Source organism: Mustela putorius, unplaced genomic scaffold, assembly GCF_011764305.1.
Source record: "Mustela putorius furo isolate JIRA1106 unplaced genomic scaffold, ASM1176430v1.1 tig00000450_pilon_pilon_pilon, whole genome shotgun sequence".
Lineage (NCBI taxonomy): Eukaryota > Metazoa > Chordata > Mammalia > Carnivora > Mustelidae > Mustela > Mustela putorius.
In genome coordinates, this window is record NW_025421385.1 from 22691850 (window position 1) to 22714076 (window position 22227).

At 35.1% G+C, this 22227-nt stretch overlaps 1 protein-coding gene and 1 pseudogene across 11 annotated transcripts in view; one reads left to right on the forward strand and one right to left on the reverse strand.

Moving 5' to 3' along the window:
• Positions 1-22227, reverse strand: part of CEP57L1 (centrosomal protein 57 like 1) — a 73226-nt gene that overhangs the window by 5091 nt on the left and 45908 nt on the right. For 5 of the 11 annotated variants that reach the window (XM_004753474.3, XM_004753475.2, XM_004753476.3 and 2 more), the window contains 7 exons: positions 20359-20441; positions 18994-19159; positions 16452-16631; positions 15217-15338; positions 6626-6742; positions 3263-3340; positions 2267-2353 (listed from right to left, as the gene is read on the reverse strand). In XM_004753474.3, coding sequence (XP_004753531.1) covers positions 2267-2353; positions 3263-3340; positions 6626-6742; positions 15217-15338; positions 16452-16631; positions 18994-19159; positions 20359-20361 — 753 coding nt within the window. In that variant the 5' untranslated portion in view covers positions 20362-20441. The remainder of the gene's footprint in view (positions 1-2266; positions 2354-3262; positions 3341-6625; positions 6743-15216; positions 15339-16451; positions 16632-18993; positions 19160-20358; positions 20442-22227) is intronic. The other 6 variants (XM_004753472.3, XM_004753481.3, XM_004753471.3 and 3 more) reach the window with 2 other exon arrangements.
• On the forward strand, positions 243-679 carry LOC123392141 (annotated as a pseudogene).

Here is a 22227-nt window from a genome sequence, read left to right on the forward strand (position 1 = left end):
CTGTTATTCTAACAGATACGGTCTGGGGACCTTAAGTTATAAAAAGCTGCTTCTAGGATCTATTGTGTTGTTATTATCTTTTGTGCCGTTTGGTGCAGAATACATTTCTATAAGAGTTTAGTACTAGGGGCAGCTTGAGGGAGGCTTTGGTCCCTCTGTGCCTGTGTCTGGCAGAGTTGGTGTGAGATGAAGAGATGATCCTTCCCCGTGCAGCCTTTGAGCACACACTGAGACAGTGAGGAGCCAGATGAAAGGCGCTGGTTATGACACTGAAGCGGATTAATACGGAACTTCGTGATTCGGTCCATAACCCTCTAGCATAATATTCTGCACGTCTGCTGGGGATGATACCTTTCATTAGCAAGCCACAATCATGGAACTTAATGACAACCCTTATCAAGCTGGTGTATTCTTTTTGACAGTTCGTTTTCCTATAGTCTACTCCTTCAAACCAGCTAAGTTTGCATTTGCAACAAGAATTTATCAACCTGATATTAACAGTAATGGTAGCTATTGGTCTCAATGTTCTAAGATCACAGTGATGTGCTGCTTTAACTATTTCTAAAATTCTTTCATCTCTTTGTTCACTGTTACGTGACCCCCTAGTCTCAGAGATTGCTTGGTTCTATAAAACAGAGATAAGTACAACAGAGTATCTTGGAAATGGACTCCGAAGTAGGTCATGTGATGCTACCATAAGGTCAGAATAACCTGCATTATAGCTGGAATAAAATTTAAACTACTGTTCCTTTTTTGATTTTCTTATCCAGTTTATCCTTGTCAGACTTATTTTTTGTTTATTTCCCTCCATTCATTCACACGCTCATCTGACAGACTTGAGTTCTTCCAGCTTTAGACATTAACTGCTTTTAAAAACTACAAGGTATTTATAAAAGAAGAGTTGCCCAAGATTCAGAATTAAAAAAAAAAAAAAAAGATTATTTATTTATTTATTGGGGGGGTGGGAGTGGGGGAGTTGTGCAGAGGGAGAGGGAGAGAATCTCAAGCAGATTGCACCAAGCACTGAACCTGACACGTGACTCCATTCCACGACCCTGAGATCATGATCTGAGATGAAATCAGGTGACACTCAACTGACTGAGACACCTGCTACCCCCAAGATTCAGAATTTTTTAAAAAATGGAACATGTGTATTATTTGGCCGGTGTCTTCACTCTAACTTGGTTATGAGATGAAAACCATTCCTCCCTGCTCTAACATGCTGAAGAAATCATGGGGGGTGGGGTGGAGATGGATGCTCAGTTGTCACAGGAGAGCAAGCAACATAATTTAAGCATCCATTCTTTAGCCTTCCATCAAGGGAGATTTGGGTTACATGATATACTTTATGCTCATAACTGCTATGACTGGAGAATTGGTATTAATTTATAGCATCAGCAGAACAGAAACTATGATGTATTTTATGCAGGTTAATAATGAAATGATATGTTCTTGTTCTACAGAGAATGGAAATTTGAAGTCAAATACTCTTTGCATTCCAAAACAGAATCTCAAATATTTTTTTAAATTTTCATTTAATTTAAATTATTAGGAGGCTTGGAGCTCATAGTTAATCTACCTTCTAATACACTGTTTAATATTGCTCTGAGCAAATGATGAAAGTTGTCAATGGATCAGTGATCAACTAATAGCTCTGCTAGTAACTTAAATTTATTTTTCTATCAATAAAGTTGCACAAATTGAAAAAAATAGTTTAGTACTAGGAAAACGTCTATCTTTCTAGAAAAATTGGAATGCTTACTGTTGTTTCACAAATATACCTACTGTCACATGGTCTTTTTTGCTTTGGTTGTCAAGTAAACTCAAAACTAGGTTTTGCCTGGGGCACCTGCGTGGTTTCGTTAATTAAGCTTCTTCGGCTTAGGTCATGATCCCACAGTCCTGGGATCAAGTCCCACTTTGGACTCCTTGCTCAGCAGGAGCCTGCTTCTCCCTCTGCCTGCTCTGTCTGCTACTTCCCATGCTTATGCTCTCTCTCTCTGACAAATAAACAAATACAGTCTTAAAAAACAACCAACCAACCAACCTAGGTTTTGTGCTCAACTGCTGACACTTTCTTTAACTATATTTTATGGAATTTTCTATCCTCAAACCTAAAACCACTCAATTAATTTTTATTCACATTTCAAAGCACTATTCCATGTGTTTTATTATAAATCTCTTCAAATTCTTTTTGGAAATGGATAGGTATAAATGTTTAAAAAGTAAATAAGCATTAGCAAATAAGAATGAAGTATCTGCATACCTTCAAAGACTTCTTCTTTTCCTTAGAGTGTTTTGGATTTGATACTGAAGACATTAAAATTCTGTTGATTTCAAGTCCAGTTTGGAGCTACAATATTAAAGAAAAAGCTTTATATGACTGATTTTTAACAAACTTCTTCAAAAACATTATAATAAGAAATCAAGTCTCAGTTTATGAAGACAAAATGCTTGGGGTGCCTGGGTGGCTCAGCTGGTTGAGCACCTGGCTTAGGTCATGAAATCAAGCACCATGTAGGCTCTGTGCTCAGCACTGAGCCTGCTTAAGACTCTGTCTCTGTCCCCTTTTGCAACTCATGTGCTCTCATTCTAAAATAAGTAAACAATATCTTTTTTTTTTTTTAAGTGCTTTTTGAGGAAAAAAGAAAACCCCAGGGTGCCTCGGTGGCTAGGTTGATTAAGCATCTACCTACGGCTCAGGTCATGATCCCAGAGTCATGGGATCCAGTCCCACATCAGGCTCCCTGCTCAGCAGGGAGTCTGCTTCTCCTTCTGACCCTCCTCCCTCTCATGGTCACACTCTCTCTCTGAAATAAATAAATAAAATCTTAAAAAGAAAAGAAAGGAAAGAAAAGGAAAGAAAAAAGAAAAACCCAAATACTATTTTTTGTATGTGAAAGCTACTAAGTCTATTGGTAACTGTAATCATTTTCTGCTTATAAAATAATGCATTAACACATATATATCAATCAAATTGAAAACAATCTATATCAGGTATTATCATATATATATTTATGTATATATACATTCATATCTGTGTGTGTATGTGTCAGAATTTCAAAAGACTACAAGACTTCTTTTGGCAGTGCATCCAAGTATGGTTGAGTTACTGATAATCTCATTATTATAGCAAAAAGAGACAAAACTAACAAGCTAGGAAGCAAAATTATAGTCTAAAATATAGTCTACAGATAATAAAAACAAAGTATAATGAAACATATGTGGTTTATTGTGATAAATGATATAATGCTCTATTTACTTCAGATGCTTTGTCTTGAAACAGCTTACGCTGATGTTCTTCTTCCTTAAGTTTTTCCTCTAAATGTTTAATCTTGTCCTGCAAAAGAACAAAAAATTAGATTCTCATATAAAAACTAGAGCCAAATAGCCTTTGTTCTTTTTCCACATAGAGTCTTCAAGTCTTGATTCTTAGTAGTTGAGCAAATTAAAGCAGAAAGTCAGAAAAAGAAATGTCAAAAGATACTATGATTTTTCTTGGCTTTCTTCCTATGCTTCTTTACCTGCTATTACATATAAGAAGAATAAAGGAAAAGCCAAGAATGTACATGCAAAGACATTATTAATTTCTAGCAACAAAACTATAATGAAGTTTTGGGGGTATTAAATGTCTTAAAGTTCAAATGATCATACTCTTGGGTCTCAGTATTTCATTCAAAACATAGACAAATCACAAGAAATGTCTACTGTGTGCATATTATTAAGGGTGCAGCTATAAGATACGGACTACATCAAACTAAAAAGTTTCTGCACAGTGAAGAAAACAATCAATAAAACTAAATAGGAGAAGATATTTCCAAATGATGTATCTGATAAAGGGTTAGTAACCAAAATAATATAAAGAACTTACAAAGCTCAACACCCCCAAGACATGGATAGAAGACATAGACATCTTTCTGAAGAAGACATTCTGATGGCCAACAGACACATGAAAAGATACTCAACATCACTGATCAGGGATATAGAAATCAAAACTACAATGAGCCATCACCTCACACCTGTCAAAATGGCTAAGATCAACAACATAAGAAACAACAGGTATAGGCAAGGATGGTATGGTGAGAAAGGGGACCCCCTGTGCACTGTTAGTGGGAATGCAAACTGGTGCAATCACTGTGGAAATCAGTATAGAAGTTCTTCAAAGTCAAAAATAGAGGTACCCTACGATCCAGCAATCACACTACTAGGTATTTACCCAAAGGATACAAAAATACTAATTCAAAGGGATACATGCATCCTGATGTTGATAGCAGCATTATCTACAATAGCCAAACTATGGAAGTAGCTCAAGTGTCCACCAACTGATGAAGGGATAAAGAAGATGTGTGTATAAGGGCGTCTGGGTGGCTCAGTGGGTTAAAGCCTCTGTCTTCGGCTTGGGTCATGATCCCAGGGTCCTGGGATCGAGCCCCACATCGGGCTCTCTGCTCAGCAGGGAGCTCTATTTACTTCAGATGCTTTGTCTTGAAAGCTTCCTCCTCTCTCTCTGCCTGCCTCTCTGCCTACTTGTGATCTCTGCCAAATAAATAAGTAAAATCTTAAAAAAAAAAAGGATGTGTGTATATATTGCCATAATTAAATATATATTTATTTAAGGAACCATAACTCATCCAAAAAAAGGAATGAAATCTTGCCATTTACAATGACATGGATGGAATAAGAAAGTTTTAAATACCAAAGGAAGGGTGCCTGGGTGGCTCAGTGGGTTAGGCCACTGCCTTCGGCTCAGGTCATGATCTCAGGGTCCTGGAATTGAGTCCCGCATTGGGCTCTCTGCTCAGCAGGGAGCCCGCTTCCCTCTCTCTCTCTCTGCCTGCCTCTCCATCTACTTGTGATTTCTCTCTGTCAAATAAATAAATAAAATCTTTAAATAAATAAATAAATAAATAAATACCAAAGGAAAAATACACCACAAGGTAACGTGAGAAAAGTTGGCAATGATTTTTGCAAGACAGAAAAGTAGATAGGTGACCTCCAACCTTACTTTGAAGGCAGAAAGAGCTGAAATTTCACTAGAGAGTATAATGCTAAGCAAAATAAGTAAGTCAGAGCAACACAAATACCACAAGATCTCACTCACATTTGGAATTTAAGAGACAAATGAGCAAAGGGGAAAAAAGGGACAAAGAGATACGTATCAAGAAGCAGACCCTTAACGGGTGCCTGGGTGGCTCAGTGGGTTAAGCCTCTGCCTTCAGCTCAGGTCATGATGTAAAGGTCCTGGGATCGAGTCCCACATCAGGCTCTCTGCTTGGCGGGAAGCCTGCCTCCCCTCTCTCTCTGCCTGTCTCTCTGCCTACTTTTGATCTCTCTCTGTCTGTGTCAAATAAGTAAATAAAAATCTTTAATAAAGGAAAAAAAAAAAGAAATGGATTCTTAACTATAGAGAACAAACTGATGGTTACCATAAGGGCGGTGGGTGAGGGGATGAGTTAAATAGATGATGGGGATTAAGGACTACATTGGTTGTGATGAGCACCAGGTGATGCACAGAACTGCTGATTCACTCTATTATACACCTGAAACTAATGTTACACTGTATGTTAACTGGAATTTTTTTCAAAGATTTACTTATGTACTTGAAAGAGAAAGAGAGAGAGTGTGGGATCAGGGGGAGAGGTGGAGAAAGAGACAGAGAATTCCAAGCTGACTCCCCACTGAATGCCAGAGCCCAATATGGGACTCGATCACATCACCCTGAGGTCATGACCTGAGCTGAAACCAAGAGTTGGACACTCAATCAACTGAGCCACCCAGGTGCCCCCTCTAATTGGAATTTAAATAAAAACTTAAAAAAAATTGTGTAACAACATATGGTGATGGATATTAACTAGACTTACTGGGATGATCATTTTGTAAAATATACAAATATAAAAAAATATAAATACCAAATCATTATGTTGTACATCTGAAACTAATATAATGCTCTATGTCAATTTTACCTCAATTAAAAAAGATAAAAAAAAAATGAAACGTAAGATATGTTCCTTGTTGCTTGAGAGCTTATACTGTACTTAAGGAAACAATAGTAGCATACCTGAAATAAACAACAAAACAATGAGTATAATTTGACTCAGACCATGTATACACTTACACATAAGTACTTCATCTTATACCCATTGTATGGTTCAGAATTTGAGGACAGTTACATTTCAAAGGGAGAGCTCCCTTTTTGTTGGAGATTTCAAGGAAGGCTTCATAGCAGAAGCAGGACCTGGAGAAAGTTTTATGATATGTATAAAATGTAGGTTAAAATAGGAGAGGGCATTTCAGGGGGGATCGAGGATAGATTTAACTGCAAGCAGTGAAAGACGATCTTTTCAATACCCTTTAGGCAAATTATCTGACAAATGAAAATGTTCTGCCATTTCAAAAGAAGCCAAAATTACAATTTTACATCAAAAGGCAAGCTCATTCATGCCATGACAGAATAGATTAAATTTTTATCTCCACAGGCAGAAATTCATATGTGGATTACTAAGAGCTGTTAAAGAAGTTTTATAAATCAGATTTACTGTATATTCACATATAGGGCTTAACACTTATTTAACACTAAAGATTTATTCCTGGCATCATCACTTCAAAGAAATAAGTGGAAGCTTACCTCAGCAGTTTTCTGAGTGGTTGTAAGTTTAAAACATTCTTTTTCTAAGACATCAAGCTTTTCAAGTTTTGCTTGCAGCTTCCTATGATCTTGTTCTTTTTCCCTTTGAAGCTGGGCCTGGAAAGGATTAAAAAAAAAACCTGAATTTGGCAAGTGATGCCAATGGCTCAAAAATAATACAATTTCTGAGTTAAAGCCCGATAAATCTGTCATAAGAAGCACGTATGTACATGTACATATTTTAGGTAATTATGAGTAAAAAAGAAAATCAAATACTTTTAAAGAACAAACATATAAAAAAAGATAAGCTACATTAGCATTAATGGAACATACTCTTCTATGTATGTTTATGTAACATTTCTACTACGGAAAACATCAACAGTGAAATCTATATTAAATTTGTAAGGTGATCAAACCTATACATTATCTTATCATCTAATTATAGAAAAGCAGCTATCAGAGGAATAGAGCATATAGAGAAACTGGAGAGAAGGAAAGTTATACATACATTTTCACACCTATAACACAGTTTTCTAATGGTATTTATTACCATATTAATGCAATGTGTTAATAATAGGGACAACTGTGAGAGGGCAGCAGGTATATGAAAACTCTCTGGACTATCTGCTCAATTTTTTATAAACTTAATACTGTCCTAAAGAATAAAGTCTCTTAAAAAAAACAAACTGAAACAATCAAACAGTCTTGGTGACCTGTGATCTAACATTCAAATGGTGTTACAGAATGAGAGAAGAGCGAAATCAGACAAGAATAATTATTTGAAGGATAACAGCTAAAAATGTTCCAAATTTGATGAAAAATATTAATTGACAGATTCAATAATAATAATAAATTTAAAAATCCATGCAGAACAAATGCAAAAACACCCACATTTAGACACATTGTTATCAAATTGTTGAAAACCAGTGATAAAGGAAAAACCTTAAAAGCAGCTTGAGAAATGATGGTACCTTATGCACAGAAGAATGAAGGTAAGAATTCTCATTAGAAACTACGAAATCCAGGGGTGCCTGGGTGGCTCAGTGGGTTAAGCCTCTGTCTTCAGCTCGGGTCATGATCTCAGGGTCCTGGGATTGAGCCCCATATTGGGCTCTCTGCTCAGTGGGGAGCCTGCTTCTCCCCACCCCCGACCTGCCTCTGCCTACTTGTGATCTCTCTGTCAAATAAATAAATAAAAACTAAAAAAAAAAAAAGAAACTATGAAATCCAGAAGACAACTTTGACCACACCTTTAATATGCTGAGAGAAAAAAGCTGTCAACTAGAATTTTATATGCAGTGAAAATATCCTTATCCAATAATGGTGAAATAAAGACTTTTCCAGAAAAATATATGCTAAGAGAATTCCCAGCCTTAAGGAAATGACACCAGACATAAAATCAAATCTACACAAAGAAATAAAAAACACTGGAAATTGTGAAAAGATACATATTTCAACTTATTTAGCTTTTCTTTAAAGGATAATTAACCTTTAAAGCAGAAATAATTATGATGTCTTGTGGGTTTTACAAAAAAGCAGAATTAAATGTATGGAAGCTGTAGATCAAAGGGGGACAAGTAGAGCATACTTTAGTAAGGATGGTACGTTATATTGAGATGTTTTAATACTAATTCATGGCAGATGTGGTAAGTTAAGAATACATATTTTAACCTGTACAGCAGCTACTGCTTACCAGAGGACAGAAGAAGTCAATAAAATTTAAAAAGAAATTACTAGAGAAGTTAGAAAATATTTTTAGCTGAATGATAATGAAAATACAAAATATAAAAATCTGTGGGATGCAGGTAAAACAATTTAGGGAGACCTCAATAACTTTCATCATAAAATGTAACATTTAGAAGAAAGAATAAAAGTATTAAAATCAATCAACTAAACTTACAACATACAAAGGTAGGGGTTGAAAAGCAAATTAAACCCTATATAAGTAGAAGGAAAGAAATAATAAGGTAGAAATCAACTAAGTAGGAAATAAAAAGTTAAAAATAAAAAGGTTGCTTTAAAAAAAAAACAAACTGAGAGTAGATAATTTTAAAAAGGAAAATTATAAATTAGCAATATCAGAAACGAAAGAGGGTACATCTCTAAAGACACAAAAAGAAAACTAAAAATCCAAGTAGCCTATACCTGTTAAAAAAAACAAACAAAAAAAACCTGAGCTCATAATCTAAAAACGGTCCACAAAGTAAATGGCAGTCCCAGATAGCTTCTATTAAATTTGAATTCTATCACACACTTATGGAAGAAATAATGCTAATCTTACACAAGATCTTTCAGAAAACAGAAGAAAGAATCTTCCCAACTAATTTTATGAAAAACAAATAAACAAATCATGGCATATCTGTATAACAAAATCTAGACAGCAATAAAAAGAAAAAACTATTTATATATACAACAACATGGCTTAATCTAAAAAACTTTATGCTAAACAAGAGAGTACATTTTCTATGATCCAATTATATAAAATTCTAGGACAAGCAAAAACTCTAAGGTAAAAAAAGTAAGGCAGAATAGTAGTTGCCTTATTGGGAAGTAGAGTAGCAAGTATCTTGACAGAGATTTATCAGAAAATTTCTGTTATTTGGTATGGCTATGGATTGTATGAGTACATTTATTTATCAATAATCACTGAACGTTCCACTTACGATCTTTGCATTTCACCATATAAAAATTATAACTTAAAAAAATATTATACCTCAATAAAAAAAACATTTAAAGAACAGTTGAAAGTCACTGATCTACAATATTTAGCTAGATAGGAATTTCTAGGTTAGTTCATAATAAAATATAACATATTTTATAATTATTATTATATAATAAGTTCTGTTTTATCTTCTGTAATTTATGAAGTGGTTGCTCTTCTACTTGTTGCACCCTCATTTATAAATAAAACTAAGAATTACCAGGTGTATAGGTTTTTTTCCAATCTGGTGGATTGGATGTGAAGTAGTTCCTTGTTGTGCTGTTATTTTGCATTTTCCTAGTTACTAAATGAGAATGACAATTCTTCTATTAATATATGACCATTTGCAAGATCTTTTTTCCTGCAAAATGCCTCTTCATAACTGGGCCCATTTTCCTACTGTTTTGTTACTTTTTATATCTTGTTAAGAAACTGTTCTCCATGCCAAGGTCATCAAGACATTGTTCTGTGTTTGCTTTTTAAAAATTACAAAGTTTTGTCTTTTATGTGTAAATCTTTAACCCACCTAGAATTGGTTTTGTGTACGATGTAAGATTGGGATCCAATTTCATTTTTTTTTTCCTCACATAGCTAACCAGTTTCCTAAAACAACTTATTGAAGTCTATCTTTTCCCCACCGATCTGCAAATGGCATTCTTGCTGTATTTTTTCCATGTGAGTTTGTTTCTGAGTATATTCTGTTTGTTTATTCTTCTTTGTCTATCCATACAAATATATTAATTTTGTTAGAGTTACAATTTGTTTCAATCTGTTGTAGAGCAGGACCTTATTCTTCAGAATAGTTTTGCTATTCTTGGACCTTTGCTTTTCCCTATAAATCTTAGAGTCAACTTCTATAGTTCCTGGAAAAAAAACCTATTAAATACTTGACCCATTAAAATCCAGTACTGATTGGTACTGTTACCCATTTCCAAAACAATGAAAAAACCTTACAATACTTAGTATTTTTTTCATTTTTTAATTTATTTTTAAGTGATCTCAAAACCCAACATATGGCTTGAACCCAGAACCAAGAGTTGTGTGTTCTTCTAACTGCGCCAGCCAGGTGCCCCCAAACCTTACAACACTTTAAACTACATTTACCCCTTCCTAATTTATAAGCTGCTGTCCTCATTAATTTTAATCCTTTATATATCTTTAAGCCACATAAAACATTATTGTTTTATACAATATTCACTTAGATTTACATACACCTACATACACGAACACCCCATTTGTGCTGCCCGTATTTCTTTCCTGCATCTCTGACCTTCCATCTAAGATACTTTTCCTTTTGTCTGAATAATGTCCTTTAGTGTTTCCTTTGGAACAGATCTCCTGGTAACAGATAATCTTGGTCTTTGTGAGTCTTTAAATGTCTTTATTTCATCTTTCTTTCTTTTTTTAAGATTTTATTTATTTGAGAGAGAGAGAGTGCACATATGTGAGAGAGAACAGGGGCGGGGGCGCAGAGGGAGAAGGAGAAGCAGTCTCCCCACTGAGCAGGGAGCCTGTCATAGGGCTCAGTGACTTGAGTTAAAGGCAGATGCTTAACTGACTGAGCCACCCCGGTGCCCCTCATCTTTATTTCTAAAAGATATCTTCCCCAGATTTAGGACTTTTAGATTGGTAGGTATTTCCTTTTACTACTTAACTGTATCAGAGTCCATTGTCTTATGAATTCAGTACTTTGAGAAGTCAATTGTCACTTTAATTCTTGTCCCTTTAAATGTAATCTTTTCCCCCCACCAGCTTTTAAGATTTTATGCTTGTCTTATTATCCATTATGAGGTACCTAGGTATATATTTCTTTTCATTCATCCTGACTTAGTTTTATAGATTTTTGTGGGATTGGTTTTCTTAAATCTGTGGTGTGATTTTTTTTTTTTAAATCCATTTTGGAAAATTCTCAGTCACTATCTCTTCAAATAGTGCTTCTGTGCCATTTTCTCTCCTTTCCTGGTGGAACTCCAATTACACTTAAGTTTGACCTTCTCACTCTAACTTATGCCTCTTGCTCTCTCTTCTCAATTTACTTTCATTTCACTTCTTTGTTCATGTGGATGATTTTGCCTTCCAGTTCACTAATTATCTCTTCCAATCTACCATCCATTCAGTTCTAGATTTCATATACTGTATTTTTCAGTACCATAATTTTTATTTGGTTCTCTTTCAAATCTGCTCTGCCTTTTTGGTTTCCAATGCTTTCCTGAAAATGTCAATCCTGTCTTTTATCTCCTTAATTATAACAAGCATAATTATTATATATATATTTTTTAAAGATTTTATTTATTTATTTGACAGAGAGAGATCACAAGTAGACAGAGAGGCAGGCAGAGAGAGAGAGAGAGGGTAGCAGGCTCCCTGCTGAGCAGAGAGCCCGATGTGGGCCTCGATCCCAGGACCCTGAGATCATGACCTGAGCCGAAGGCAGCGGCTTAACCCACTGAGCCACCCAGGTGCCCTTCATAATTATTATATTTTTAAAGATTTTATTTATTTATTTATTTGAGAGAGAGAGAGAACCAAAGAATGAGTGAAAGGGGTGGAGGGGGTGGGAGAGGGAGAGAATCTCAAGCAGACTCCATGCTGAGTGCAGAGCCCATACAGGGATAGATCTCATAACACTGAGATCATGACCTGAGCTGAAACGAAGAGTTGGACACTTAACTGACTGACCCACCTGAGTGCCCCAAGCATAATTATTTTAAAGTCTGTGTCTTTTAGAGCTAGCACCAAGCTGGAAATAACTTGTAAGAGTGCTTATATAGTCTGTTATGTATGTTATTTCTTTTCATAGTGTCTTTTTTTCTTTAAGTAAAACTTATTTAAATTCCAGCTAATATACAATGTTCTATTAATTTCAAGTGTACAACAGTGATTCAACAGTTCCAGGCATCACTTGGTGGTCATCACAAACAAATGTGCTCCTTAATCCCCAACGCCTATTGAACCCCACCTACTTTCCTTCTGGTAACCATCAGTTTGTTCCCTATAGTTAAGAGTCTGTTTCTTGATTTCTCTCTCTCTTTTTCTCCTTTGCTTATTTGTCTCTTAAATTCTGCATATGAGTGAAATCATATGGTATTTGTCTTTCTCTGACTGATTTATTATGTTTAGCATTATACTCTCTAGTTCCATCCATGTCATCGAAAATGGCAAGACTTTATTCTTTTTTATAGCCAAGTAACTGTCCATATTCATTTTATCCATTCATCAGTCAATGGACACTTGAGCTATTTCACACAGTTTGGCTATTGTAGATAATGTTGCTATAAACATCAGGGTGCATGTATCCCTTTGAATTAACCTTTTTGTATCCTTTGGGTAAATACCTAGTAGTGTGATTGCTGGATCGCAGGGTACCTCTATTTTTGGCTTTTTGAGAAACTTCTATACTGATTTCCATGGTGACTGCACCAATTTGCATTCCCACCAACAGTGCACAAAGGGTCCCCTTTCTCACCATCCCCATCCTTGCCAACACCTGTTGTTTCTTATGTTGTTGACTTTAGCCATTTTGACAGGTATGAGGTGATAGCTCATTGTGGTTTTGATTTCTATATCCCTGATGATCAGTGATGTTGAGTATTTTTTCATATGTCTGTTGGCCATCAAGATGTCTTCTTCAGAAAAACATCTATTCGTGTCTTCTACCCATGTTTCAATTGGATTATTTGTTTTGGGGGTGTTGAGTTTTGTAAGTTCTTTATATTATTTTGGATACTAACCCTTTATCAGGTATGTCATTTGGAAATATCTTCTCCCATTCCGTAGGTTGCTTTTTAGTTTTGTTGATTGTTTCCTTTGCCATGAAGTTTTTTATTTTCATGAAGTCCCAGTGGTTTATTTTTGCTTTTGTCTCTCCTGCCTCAGGAGACATAACTAGAAAGAAGTTGCTATAGTCAATGTCAAAGAGGTTATTGCCTGTGTTCTTCTCTAGGATTTTAATGGTTTCCTGTCTCAAACATAGGTCTTTAATCCATTTTGAATTTATTTTTGTGTATGGTATAAGAAAATGGTCCAGTTTCATTTTTTTTGTATGTTGCCGTCCAGTTTTCTCAACACCGTTTGTTGAAGAGGCTGTCTTTTTTCCATTGGATAGTCTTTCCCAGTTTGTTTTTAGATTAATTGACCATATAGTTGTGGGTTTGTTTCTGGGTTTTCCTAATCTGTTCCATTGACACATGTCTATTTTTGTGTCAGTACCATACTGTTTTGATCCCTATATCTCTGTAATACAACTTAAATCCAGAATTGTGATGCCTCCAGCCTTGCTTTTCTTTTAAGATGCTTTGGCTATTTGGGGTCTTTTTGGTTCCATACACATTGTAGGATTGTTTGTTCTAGCTTTGTGAAATATGCTGTTTGTATTTTGTTAAGAGATTAAATGTGTTAATTGCTTGGGTAGTATGGACATTTTAACAATATTTGTTCTTCCAATCCATGAACGTGGAACGTTTTTCCATTTCTTTGTGTCTTCTTCAATTTCTTTCATCAGTGTTCCAACAAGGAAGAAGTAAAAGTTTCACTATTTATAGATGACATGATACTGTATATAGAAAACCTTAAAGACTCTACTGAAAAACTGCTAGAACTGATAAATGAATTCAGTTAAGTCGCAGGATATAAAATCAATGTACAGAAATTGATTGCATTTCTTTCTTTTTAAAAAATGTTTTTATTTAAGTAGGCTATATACCCAATGTGAAGCCCCATATGGGGCTTGAACTCACAACTCTTGAGATCAAGAGTTGAACACTCAACTGACTGAGCCACCCATGTATCCATTACATTTCTGTACACCAATAATGAAGCAGTAACACAAAGAGAAATAAAGGAATAAATGCCATTTACCAGTGTACCAAAAATAATAAGATACCTAGGAATAAACAAACAGGTGAAAGAACTATACTCTGAAAACTATAAAAAACTAACGAAAACAATTTTCATAGGGTCTTAACTCCAGCTGCATCGTTATATCTGATCAAAAGTTATTCCTGTGTTAAATGTTCGTAGGAATAATTTGAGGTCCCCAGGAACATTAGCTATCCACGATCACATTAATTCTATTTCAGGGAATAAGATTTTCCAGATTACTCTGAGAGTTGTAATTTGGGTTGTTTTCTTTCTTGTTCACCTTTACAAAGAATTCAGAGCATAGGAAAATTATCAGAGTTCCTACTCTTGATAGGCCCTGGAATCTAACTTCAATTGCTTAAGCCCTATAGCTTTAAAAGCATTATTTAGGGGGACCTGGGTGGCTCAGTCAGCTAAGTCTTCCACTCAGGTCATGATCTCAGGATACTGGGATCAAGCCCAGCCTCAGGCTCCCTGCTCAGCGGGGTGTCTTTTCCGCCCTCTCCCTTTGCTCTTCCCCATTTCATGTGCAGATCTCTCTTTCTCTGCTCTCTTTCAAAAAATAAATAAAAATATTAAAAAAAAAAAAAGCGCATTATTTAGTCTCTCAATGGACTCTTCTGGAATCAGAAATTCCCTAAGAAGGATGAGGCCTGAAATCACATTCTCTGGAGGCCAAACTCTTTGGATTTAAGCATACACATAGATTTTGAATTGGTGATTTTCATGACTTCATTAACTCTCCAATGCCTTTAAGTATTTTCCTCTTTTAATCCTCCCTTCCTGTCTCTCTTTCTTCCTTTCCTCTCTTTTTTCCTTCCTTCCTTCCTCTTTAATATCCTGTCCAGTTTTTCATGTTTTCTTCTACAGAAAGCTTGTCCAAATGACCCACTCTGCTTCACTGTAAGTGGAAATCTCCTCAATATAGCTTTCTATCCTAATTAAGATTATAATACAATTTTCTCATGACATTAAATATTCTTCAAAAACACATTAAATGATATTATATTCCTATAGAAAATGTGTTTACCTGTTGTTCCAGGATCATATTCTTCTCTCGTTCTACATTGAGAACCATTCTCTTCGTATATTCTAGTTGTTTCTCTAGAAGAGTACAGCGAGACTGAGCTGAGTTTAATTGTATAGTAATATCTGTGAAAAAGAAAAAGTAATAATGTCTGGGTTATCATATAGATCAGAGATTTGGTAGTCACAGAAATATATTATATAAATTCAATCAAGAACTAAAAGCTCAAGGACTCTTTAGTTCTAAATACTGACTGTAAGTGTTGTGGGCATTTATTTTGTGACTATCTCATTAACTACATAATACTAGTTTTACATTGTCTTCCCCTAAAAGGCCCGCAGGGCAAACTTCTGAAAGAGTAAAATGTCAGTGACTTGTGGAATGATAAAAATCCTGGCTGTTCCTGGGAAATGACATTATCTAGAAAAATAGAGGACCTAAAGTCTCTTTCCTATCAATACATTTTTATCTTTCAGGAAAAGAAAAAGACTTGACTACTGACAGCATGGTTATTTCCTAAGAAGTAAGCAACATCTTTCTAATCCTTTAATTTTTTACTTTCCTCAGCTCTTTATTCTACTTTTGTCCAATTACCTTAGAAAAAATTTTCTCATTTCTTCACTCTATTTGTAACTTGAAATACAAACTTGAACATTATTTATGAAAGTGAATGTAGTACAAGGAAAAAGAAAGCCATACATTATGAAGTAAAAGTTATACAAAGAACTAATATTCTAAATCTCTAAAAACTTAGGTCCAGATGTCTTTTTCACAATTTCCACAGAAAGTTCTACTTACCTGTCCATTTCTTCTAATTAATCTTTCAAGTTAACAAAAATTTTAATGTATTTTTATGTTTTCTGTATTGTCTAATTATTAGTGTTGCTTTCTATTTTCAAATTTTAAAAACCAGTATTGACTGAATATGTGAAATATTTCAATTATATTATAGGTAAAACTAGATTTTGTTGGTATTCTGAAAATAGCCTAATTTCACAATCTGTCTAAAAACTTAATTTGTCTTTTAATCTCAAGAATTTATGAACTGGGATAATAAACAATAGAAGCTCAAAGTGATATCTATTTAATGCAAATATCACATTGTCTGTGAACAAGGCCTCAAGGTTTGAATATATATAAGAACAAAGATATCTGAGTAAATCTTAGACTGGGCTTTTTATTTTCAAGTTGTAAATTTTGATAACTCCTTGTTTCTGAGAACTACTGAATTTCCTTACCTTTTTTCTGTTTTATCAGTTCCTGGTGTGCCAGAATTCTTTCATTTGTTTCTTTCTCCAAGGCCTTTTTATACTGTGCTGCTTCTCTGGATAGAATGTTTAGATTATCCTCAGCCTGTGTTCTCTCCAACTCTAAACGATGAATCTTTTCCTGAAGAGTTTTTAAGGCTAAAATAAGAGCTGTTGAAAAAAATTTGCTTGTTACTTTAGTGAAAATTTCTGAACACTTATACAGTAGCAATAAAACTGAACAGTATTTTTGTTAGTGAGCCAGAAAAACATATAAGCAATATATATTTCTCAAAAAACCCCACTAAAACTCTAAAAAGAGAAGTTTTTTTCTAACATATCTTCTAAAAACAATATATTTATTATTGTATTTCATAATTTTTTAGGTTTGAGATAGCTAATAATCAAAATTTAATTCAATAAAATAAATATCATCAAATAATATACAGTCTAGGAGACATAAGAGCCTGAGTACTGATAAAGAAACTTAAGATGCTGTGTCACTAATTAACATGGAAATTTAGGTTTAATGTTAAAGGTTTTTCTCAGTTCTTGATATGTCCAATTTTAGTTAAATCACAAACATTTATTGTTTCTTTGTCTAAGATAGAGTATTAATAATCAGAATATATGAGTTACAACAATTTCTTCCATCAGAAAAAAAAATTATAACCTAGTAGATTAAATCACGTCAGGCTTGAAAGATTTTAAGTGGTACACATGTACAACTGTGATTTTTATTCAGCTATATTAATATCATCATGGTTCGGGTATGTTCAGAGTTATAAAATTTTCAAATAACTTTCTATTCAGTTATAACTTCAAACTATAAAACTGGAGTGGAATGGAATATAAGTAAATGTTATAGATTAATTTTCATATGCCAGCCTACCTTGTTTTATTATGCTTTACCTTACTGAATTTCATAGATAATATATTTTTTACAAATTGAACAATGGTTTGTGGCAACCATATGTTGAGTAAATCTACTAGCACCATTTTCCCAATAGCATTTGCTCATTGCATGCATGTCTCTGTGTTACATTTTGGTAATGTTTCAAACTTTTCATTATTTCAAACTTTTCATTATTATTATATTTGTTATGGCAATCTGTGATCAGTGATTAGGACTCATTGAAAGATCAGATGATGCTTAGCATTTTTTAGCAATAAAGTATTTTTTAGTTAAGATATATAGTACTTTGTTTTTTTAGACACAGTGCTATTGCACAATTAATGGACTATAGTATAGTCTAAATGTAACCTTTATATGCACTGGGAAACCAAAAAATTCATTTGACTCACTTTATTGTGATATATTCGCTTTATTGTGGTGGCCTGGAATCAAACCTACAATATATCCAAGGTATGCCTGCAGTTCATATCCAATGAGAAAGATGTTTGCTAGAGATTACCATTTGGTTCTTTTTGGGTTTGGGGTGTTTTTTTTTTTTTTTTTTATAACAAATGAGATAAATTATATTTATTGCTTTTCAGATATGCAATACCTAATTTGCTGATTTGGAATATTTCTTGTGGTTTTTTCCTCCACAAAGCTAGTCTATTTATTAATGGTAACCATTATTAGAGAGTATTTTTAAAAAAGATGATAACCAGCGTTTTAGAAGGTAATTCATATGGCATAGGTATGTTTTCCTAATTCAATTCTGATATCCTCCTAAGTTTTTATTTTAAAAGTTACAATACTTTTGGGGCGCCTGGGTGGCTCAGTGGGTTAAGCCTCTGCTTTCGGCTCAGGTCATGATCTCAGGGTCCTGGGATCAAGCCCCGCATCGGGCTCTCTGCTCAGTAGGGAGCCTGCTTCCCCCCACCCCGTCTCTCTGCCTGCCTCTCTGCCTACTTGTGATAAAAAAAGTTACAATACTTTTATTTCACAGTTACTCCAATGTCAAGCACAATTTTGAAAATAGGCAATTTCTGAATTTAATCCTTGAATAAGATATAACTTTACTTAATTCACCAATATTCTAATCATCTAGTTTAGAAAGATTCCAAATCGGACCTTTGATTCTTCAAAGAGTATTTTCCTATTTTCTCATGACTTTTTAGGATAAAATTGTAATTATGTGTCTAGCTGGTTAATTTCTATCTTACATCTGAAGAAGCCAAAATAAAAAATGTTAAATAATTTGGGACGCCTGGGTGGCTCAGTTGGTTGAGCAGCTGCCTTCGGCTCAGGTCATGATCCCAGCATCCTGGGACTGAGTCCCACATCGGGCTCCTTGCTTGGCAGGGAGCCTGCCTCTCTCTCTGACTCTGCCTACCACTCCGCCTGCCTGTGCTTGTGCTCTCTCTCTCCCGCTCTCTCTAACAAATAAATAAATAATATCTTTGGGGAAAAAATGTTAAATAACTTATCGATGTTTATAAAAACTTTAAGCATCAGAGTCAAAACTAATAGTTTTATTAAGATTAAACAATCATACTTTTTTCTACATAAAAATGTAAAGTTTTATATAACATATTTCATATCATTCCTCTAATTTTAAATATGACTTCATATTAGAATTACCTTGGCTGTTTGGACTATGAAGCATTTTAGGAGTGGTGGCTTCTAAGTTTGTGGAGTGGTGAGTCTGAGATGTTGCATCATTCTGGGTAAATGATGGAATAAACACTCTTTCTGGAGGTTTATGATAGCTTCCTACTATACTATGCATTAATTCGGAATCCATTATCTGTAGAAAATAAAGGAATAGTATAGTATAGCATCATTCTTTCCTATTTAAATGACAAAAATATTAGACAAAAATTTAGGTGAAACGTAACATAATACATTATCATATACTGTGGTGTTATTTATGAGGTTAATTATCACAAATTCAACTATAATAAGCTCACCAGTACAAAAGAGAAAAATTATTATTTACTGTATAAATAGTATGGATAATTCTGTCTGATTTTCAGTGAGCATATGCTCTGGAGTGAGTATTAATTATATGGGTGGGGTGAATCTGCTGGTTACTCAGTTGATCATAAGTTCATATACCTCTTGTCATCCAAGCACCTCTCTACATACAGTGTGACTCTAGGGTTCTCAGGGAAGGTACATATTCTAAAAGGCAACATAGCTTTGAAACACAAGCCACCCATATAATCCAATTCTTAAAGACAGATTATTGAATTCCAATGTACTGGCTTCCTAAGGGATTTTCAAGGGTAATTTGGACAATCTCTGAATCTAATCACTGAGTATGACACGACTCCACTTAATGTGCCAGTTTTTTTTTTTTTTTTTTTTAAGTAGGCTCTAGACCCTGCATGGAACCCAGTGTGGGACTCAAACTCAGGTGGTAAGATTAAGAACTGAGCCGAGATCAAGAGTTGGATACTTAACCAACTGAGCCACCCAGGTGCCCCAATGCACCGGCATTCTAATCATAGTTTAGAATGGTTCTCAATCTGAAGAATCTAAAATAGCTTTGTCATTCTGGTTTTATTTAATTTTAATGTTTTATTTTTTAGGAGAGCTCTTTTAACCATTTTAGCAGGCAATATCCTATCTAATTTCCCCCAAATCACTTACTGTCCTTTCCGTAATTTAAGTACTTTAGAAAAGGGGCACCTGGGTGGCTTAGTTAAGCAAATGACTCCTGAGTTTGGCTCAGGTCAGGATCTCGGGGTCGTGAGACAGAGCCCTGAGCTGGGCTCCATGCGCAGCAGGAAGTCTGCTTGAGATTCCTGCCCCCTCCTTCCCCTTCTGTCCCTTCCCAAGCTCACACATACTCTCTGCCTATAAAATAAGTAAATAAATTTTTAATAAAATAAATAAAAGTTAAATAGCCTAGGAGGCTTTGCTAGAATATTTGATGCTTTTTGCTCTTGAGAAGCAATACTTTTTGGCTGTTGTTATTAGTATCAGCTGCCATTTACTAACCATGTCTCCATCCCTCTGGGTTGTTGCTGCTCAGATACTGTGTGCTCCCCATGGGAGACTGCATCTATCTAAGTTGCCGTTCCCTCAAAAAATAAGAAAGCAAAGTTAGTCACAGCTGGCTCACAATGAAATAGAGGTAGGATCCCAAAGTACAGAAGTTCTGAACATGACTGTACATCTTCAGAGAGAGGGTGTGTGGCTGAAGCTATCCCAAGAACCTTGGAATTACTCAAGATATCTCAGTTTTTGGCTCTTGGTGAGTTTCTCTAATAAAAAGAATGAAGTTTTGCCATAAGTCACTGTACCCTGAGGTCCTTGGGGAGGACTCTTCTTCCTCTTTACCAAAGAGGTAAAGTATTTATTTCAGAAACTAAATTTTGTACCAGTTAAAAAACAAATTCAAATTTGAAGTTTTTAATGTAAATGACTACTTAGAAGATGCCAGTAAGTTAAAAATTAGAACTAAAATTTATTTAAATGTGTAAACACATCTTAAAGCGAGGATAACCAGAGTAACAACCCACCGGTAGGTGAAGAAAAAGAAAGGAAAACAGTATAGAAATGAGAGAAGACACACCATGATGCTCAGTGGCTGTCACGGTAATAAAGGTTCTAGCGTAACCCTTACAATCTAGTCTAAGTTACAAACAAGTGCATACACCCAGCAGAAGTTTATACCCATATAGAACTGTGGCATTCTAGGAGAAAAACTCACTCTGAAGGAAGATGAAAGAAGTACAGAGAGCTTGATCCAAAGTCAAAGCCTTACTTGATGGAGGAAGGGAGGAGTAATTTTGAGTAAAGCACAGACATGGTCTTTCTAATTCACCTCTAACCCGGTCTCGTGGACTCAAACGTGGGTGTGGGGAAGGGGGAGGACTATACGTAAAAAACTGAGAAATATTTCACCAATATCTCTATAAAAGGTTGGGACATTAGCTGTCCTGCCTTGTGTAGAACGGTATATTCCAATAAAGAGGAAAATTGCTAGAGATCACTAACAACAGTTTTGATGTTTTGAGGGCTCTGGTGCATTGTTAGGACCATTCAGCAAGAAAGGGAGCAGCTGGAAGGGACATACATATTCATGAACATGTATGACAGAAATTTCTAGAGAAAAAATTTCTCAGAGTAGAGAGGTGCTAAGCCCCAACCTCCAAGAATTCTGACCAATCTGGTGTGGAGCCTAGCTATAGGTCATTGAAAAGACCTCAGAAAATCCTGTGGAGCACTTCAGAGGATGTGCAAGTGGGGGCAAAAGTCTATGAAATGTGGGGCTCATTTGCATCAACAGCCTAGTAAAGCTTAGGGAAATTCAAGTTATAACTAGAACCATTACTCACAGCTTGTAAACAAACAGGGATATAATCCATTTCTCTATACAATACATAAAATTAAGACATCTTTGTGGGATGCAGCTAAGGAGCCACTACAAAAAGAAATACCCCCCCACCCCCAAAAACCTCTGTCACAAATATTGTACTGAAAACCATTTTTACTTGTTCTTGAGGGAAACAATTGTTCCAAAATAGTCCTTTTGAAAAACCAGTGTCTCTCTGGCTAGTGGCTGACTGTGCCATCATCTCTGCATAATCCCATAGGACTGTTAGGGAGACAGCATTAGGAGACAGAGATACTACAATAGGTTCTAGGAATAGGGTACTCTCTGTTTCCCACACTGCTCTGTTGTTATTATTATTATTATTATTATTATTACTATTATTATTATTCTCATTTTGTAAATGAAGAAATAGAGGCAGGGAGGTTACTCAAGGTATTACAACTTGCAAGTGGTGGAAACAGGAATTAGAACTAGCCAGTTCAATTCCAGAGCGTGGGTTCTTAAGCACTATATATAATAGCCCATAG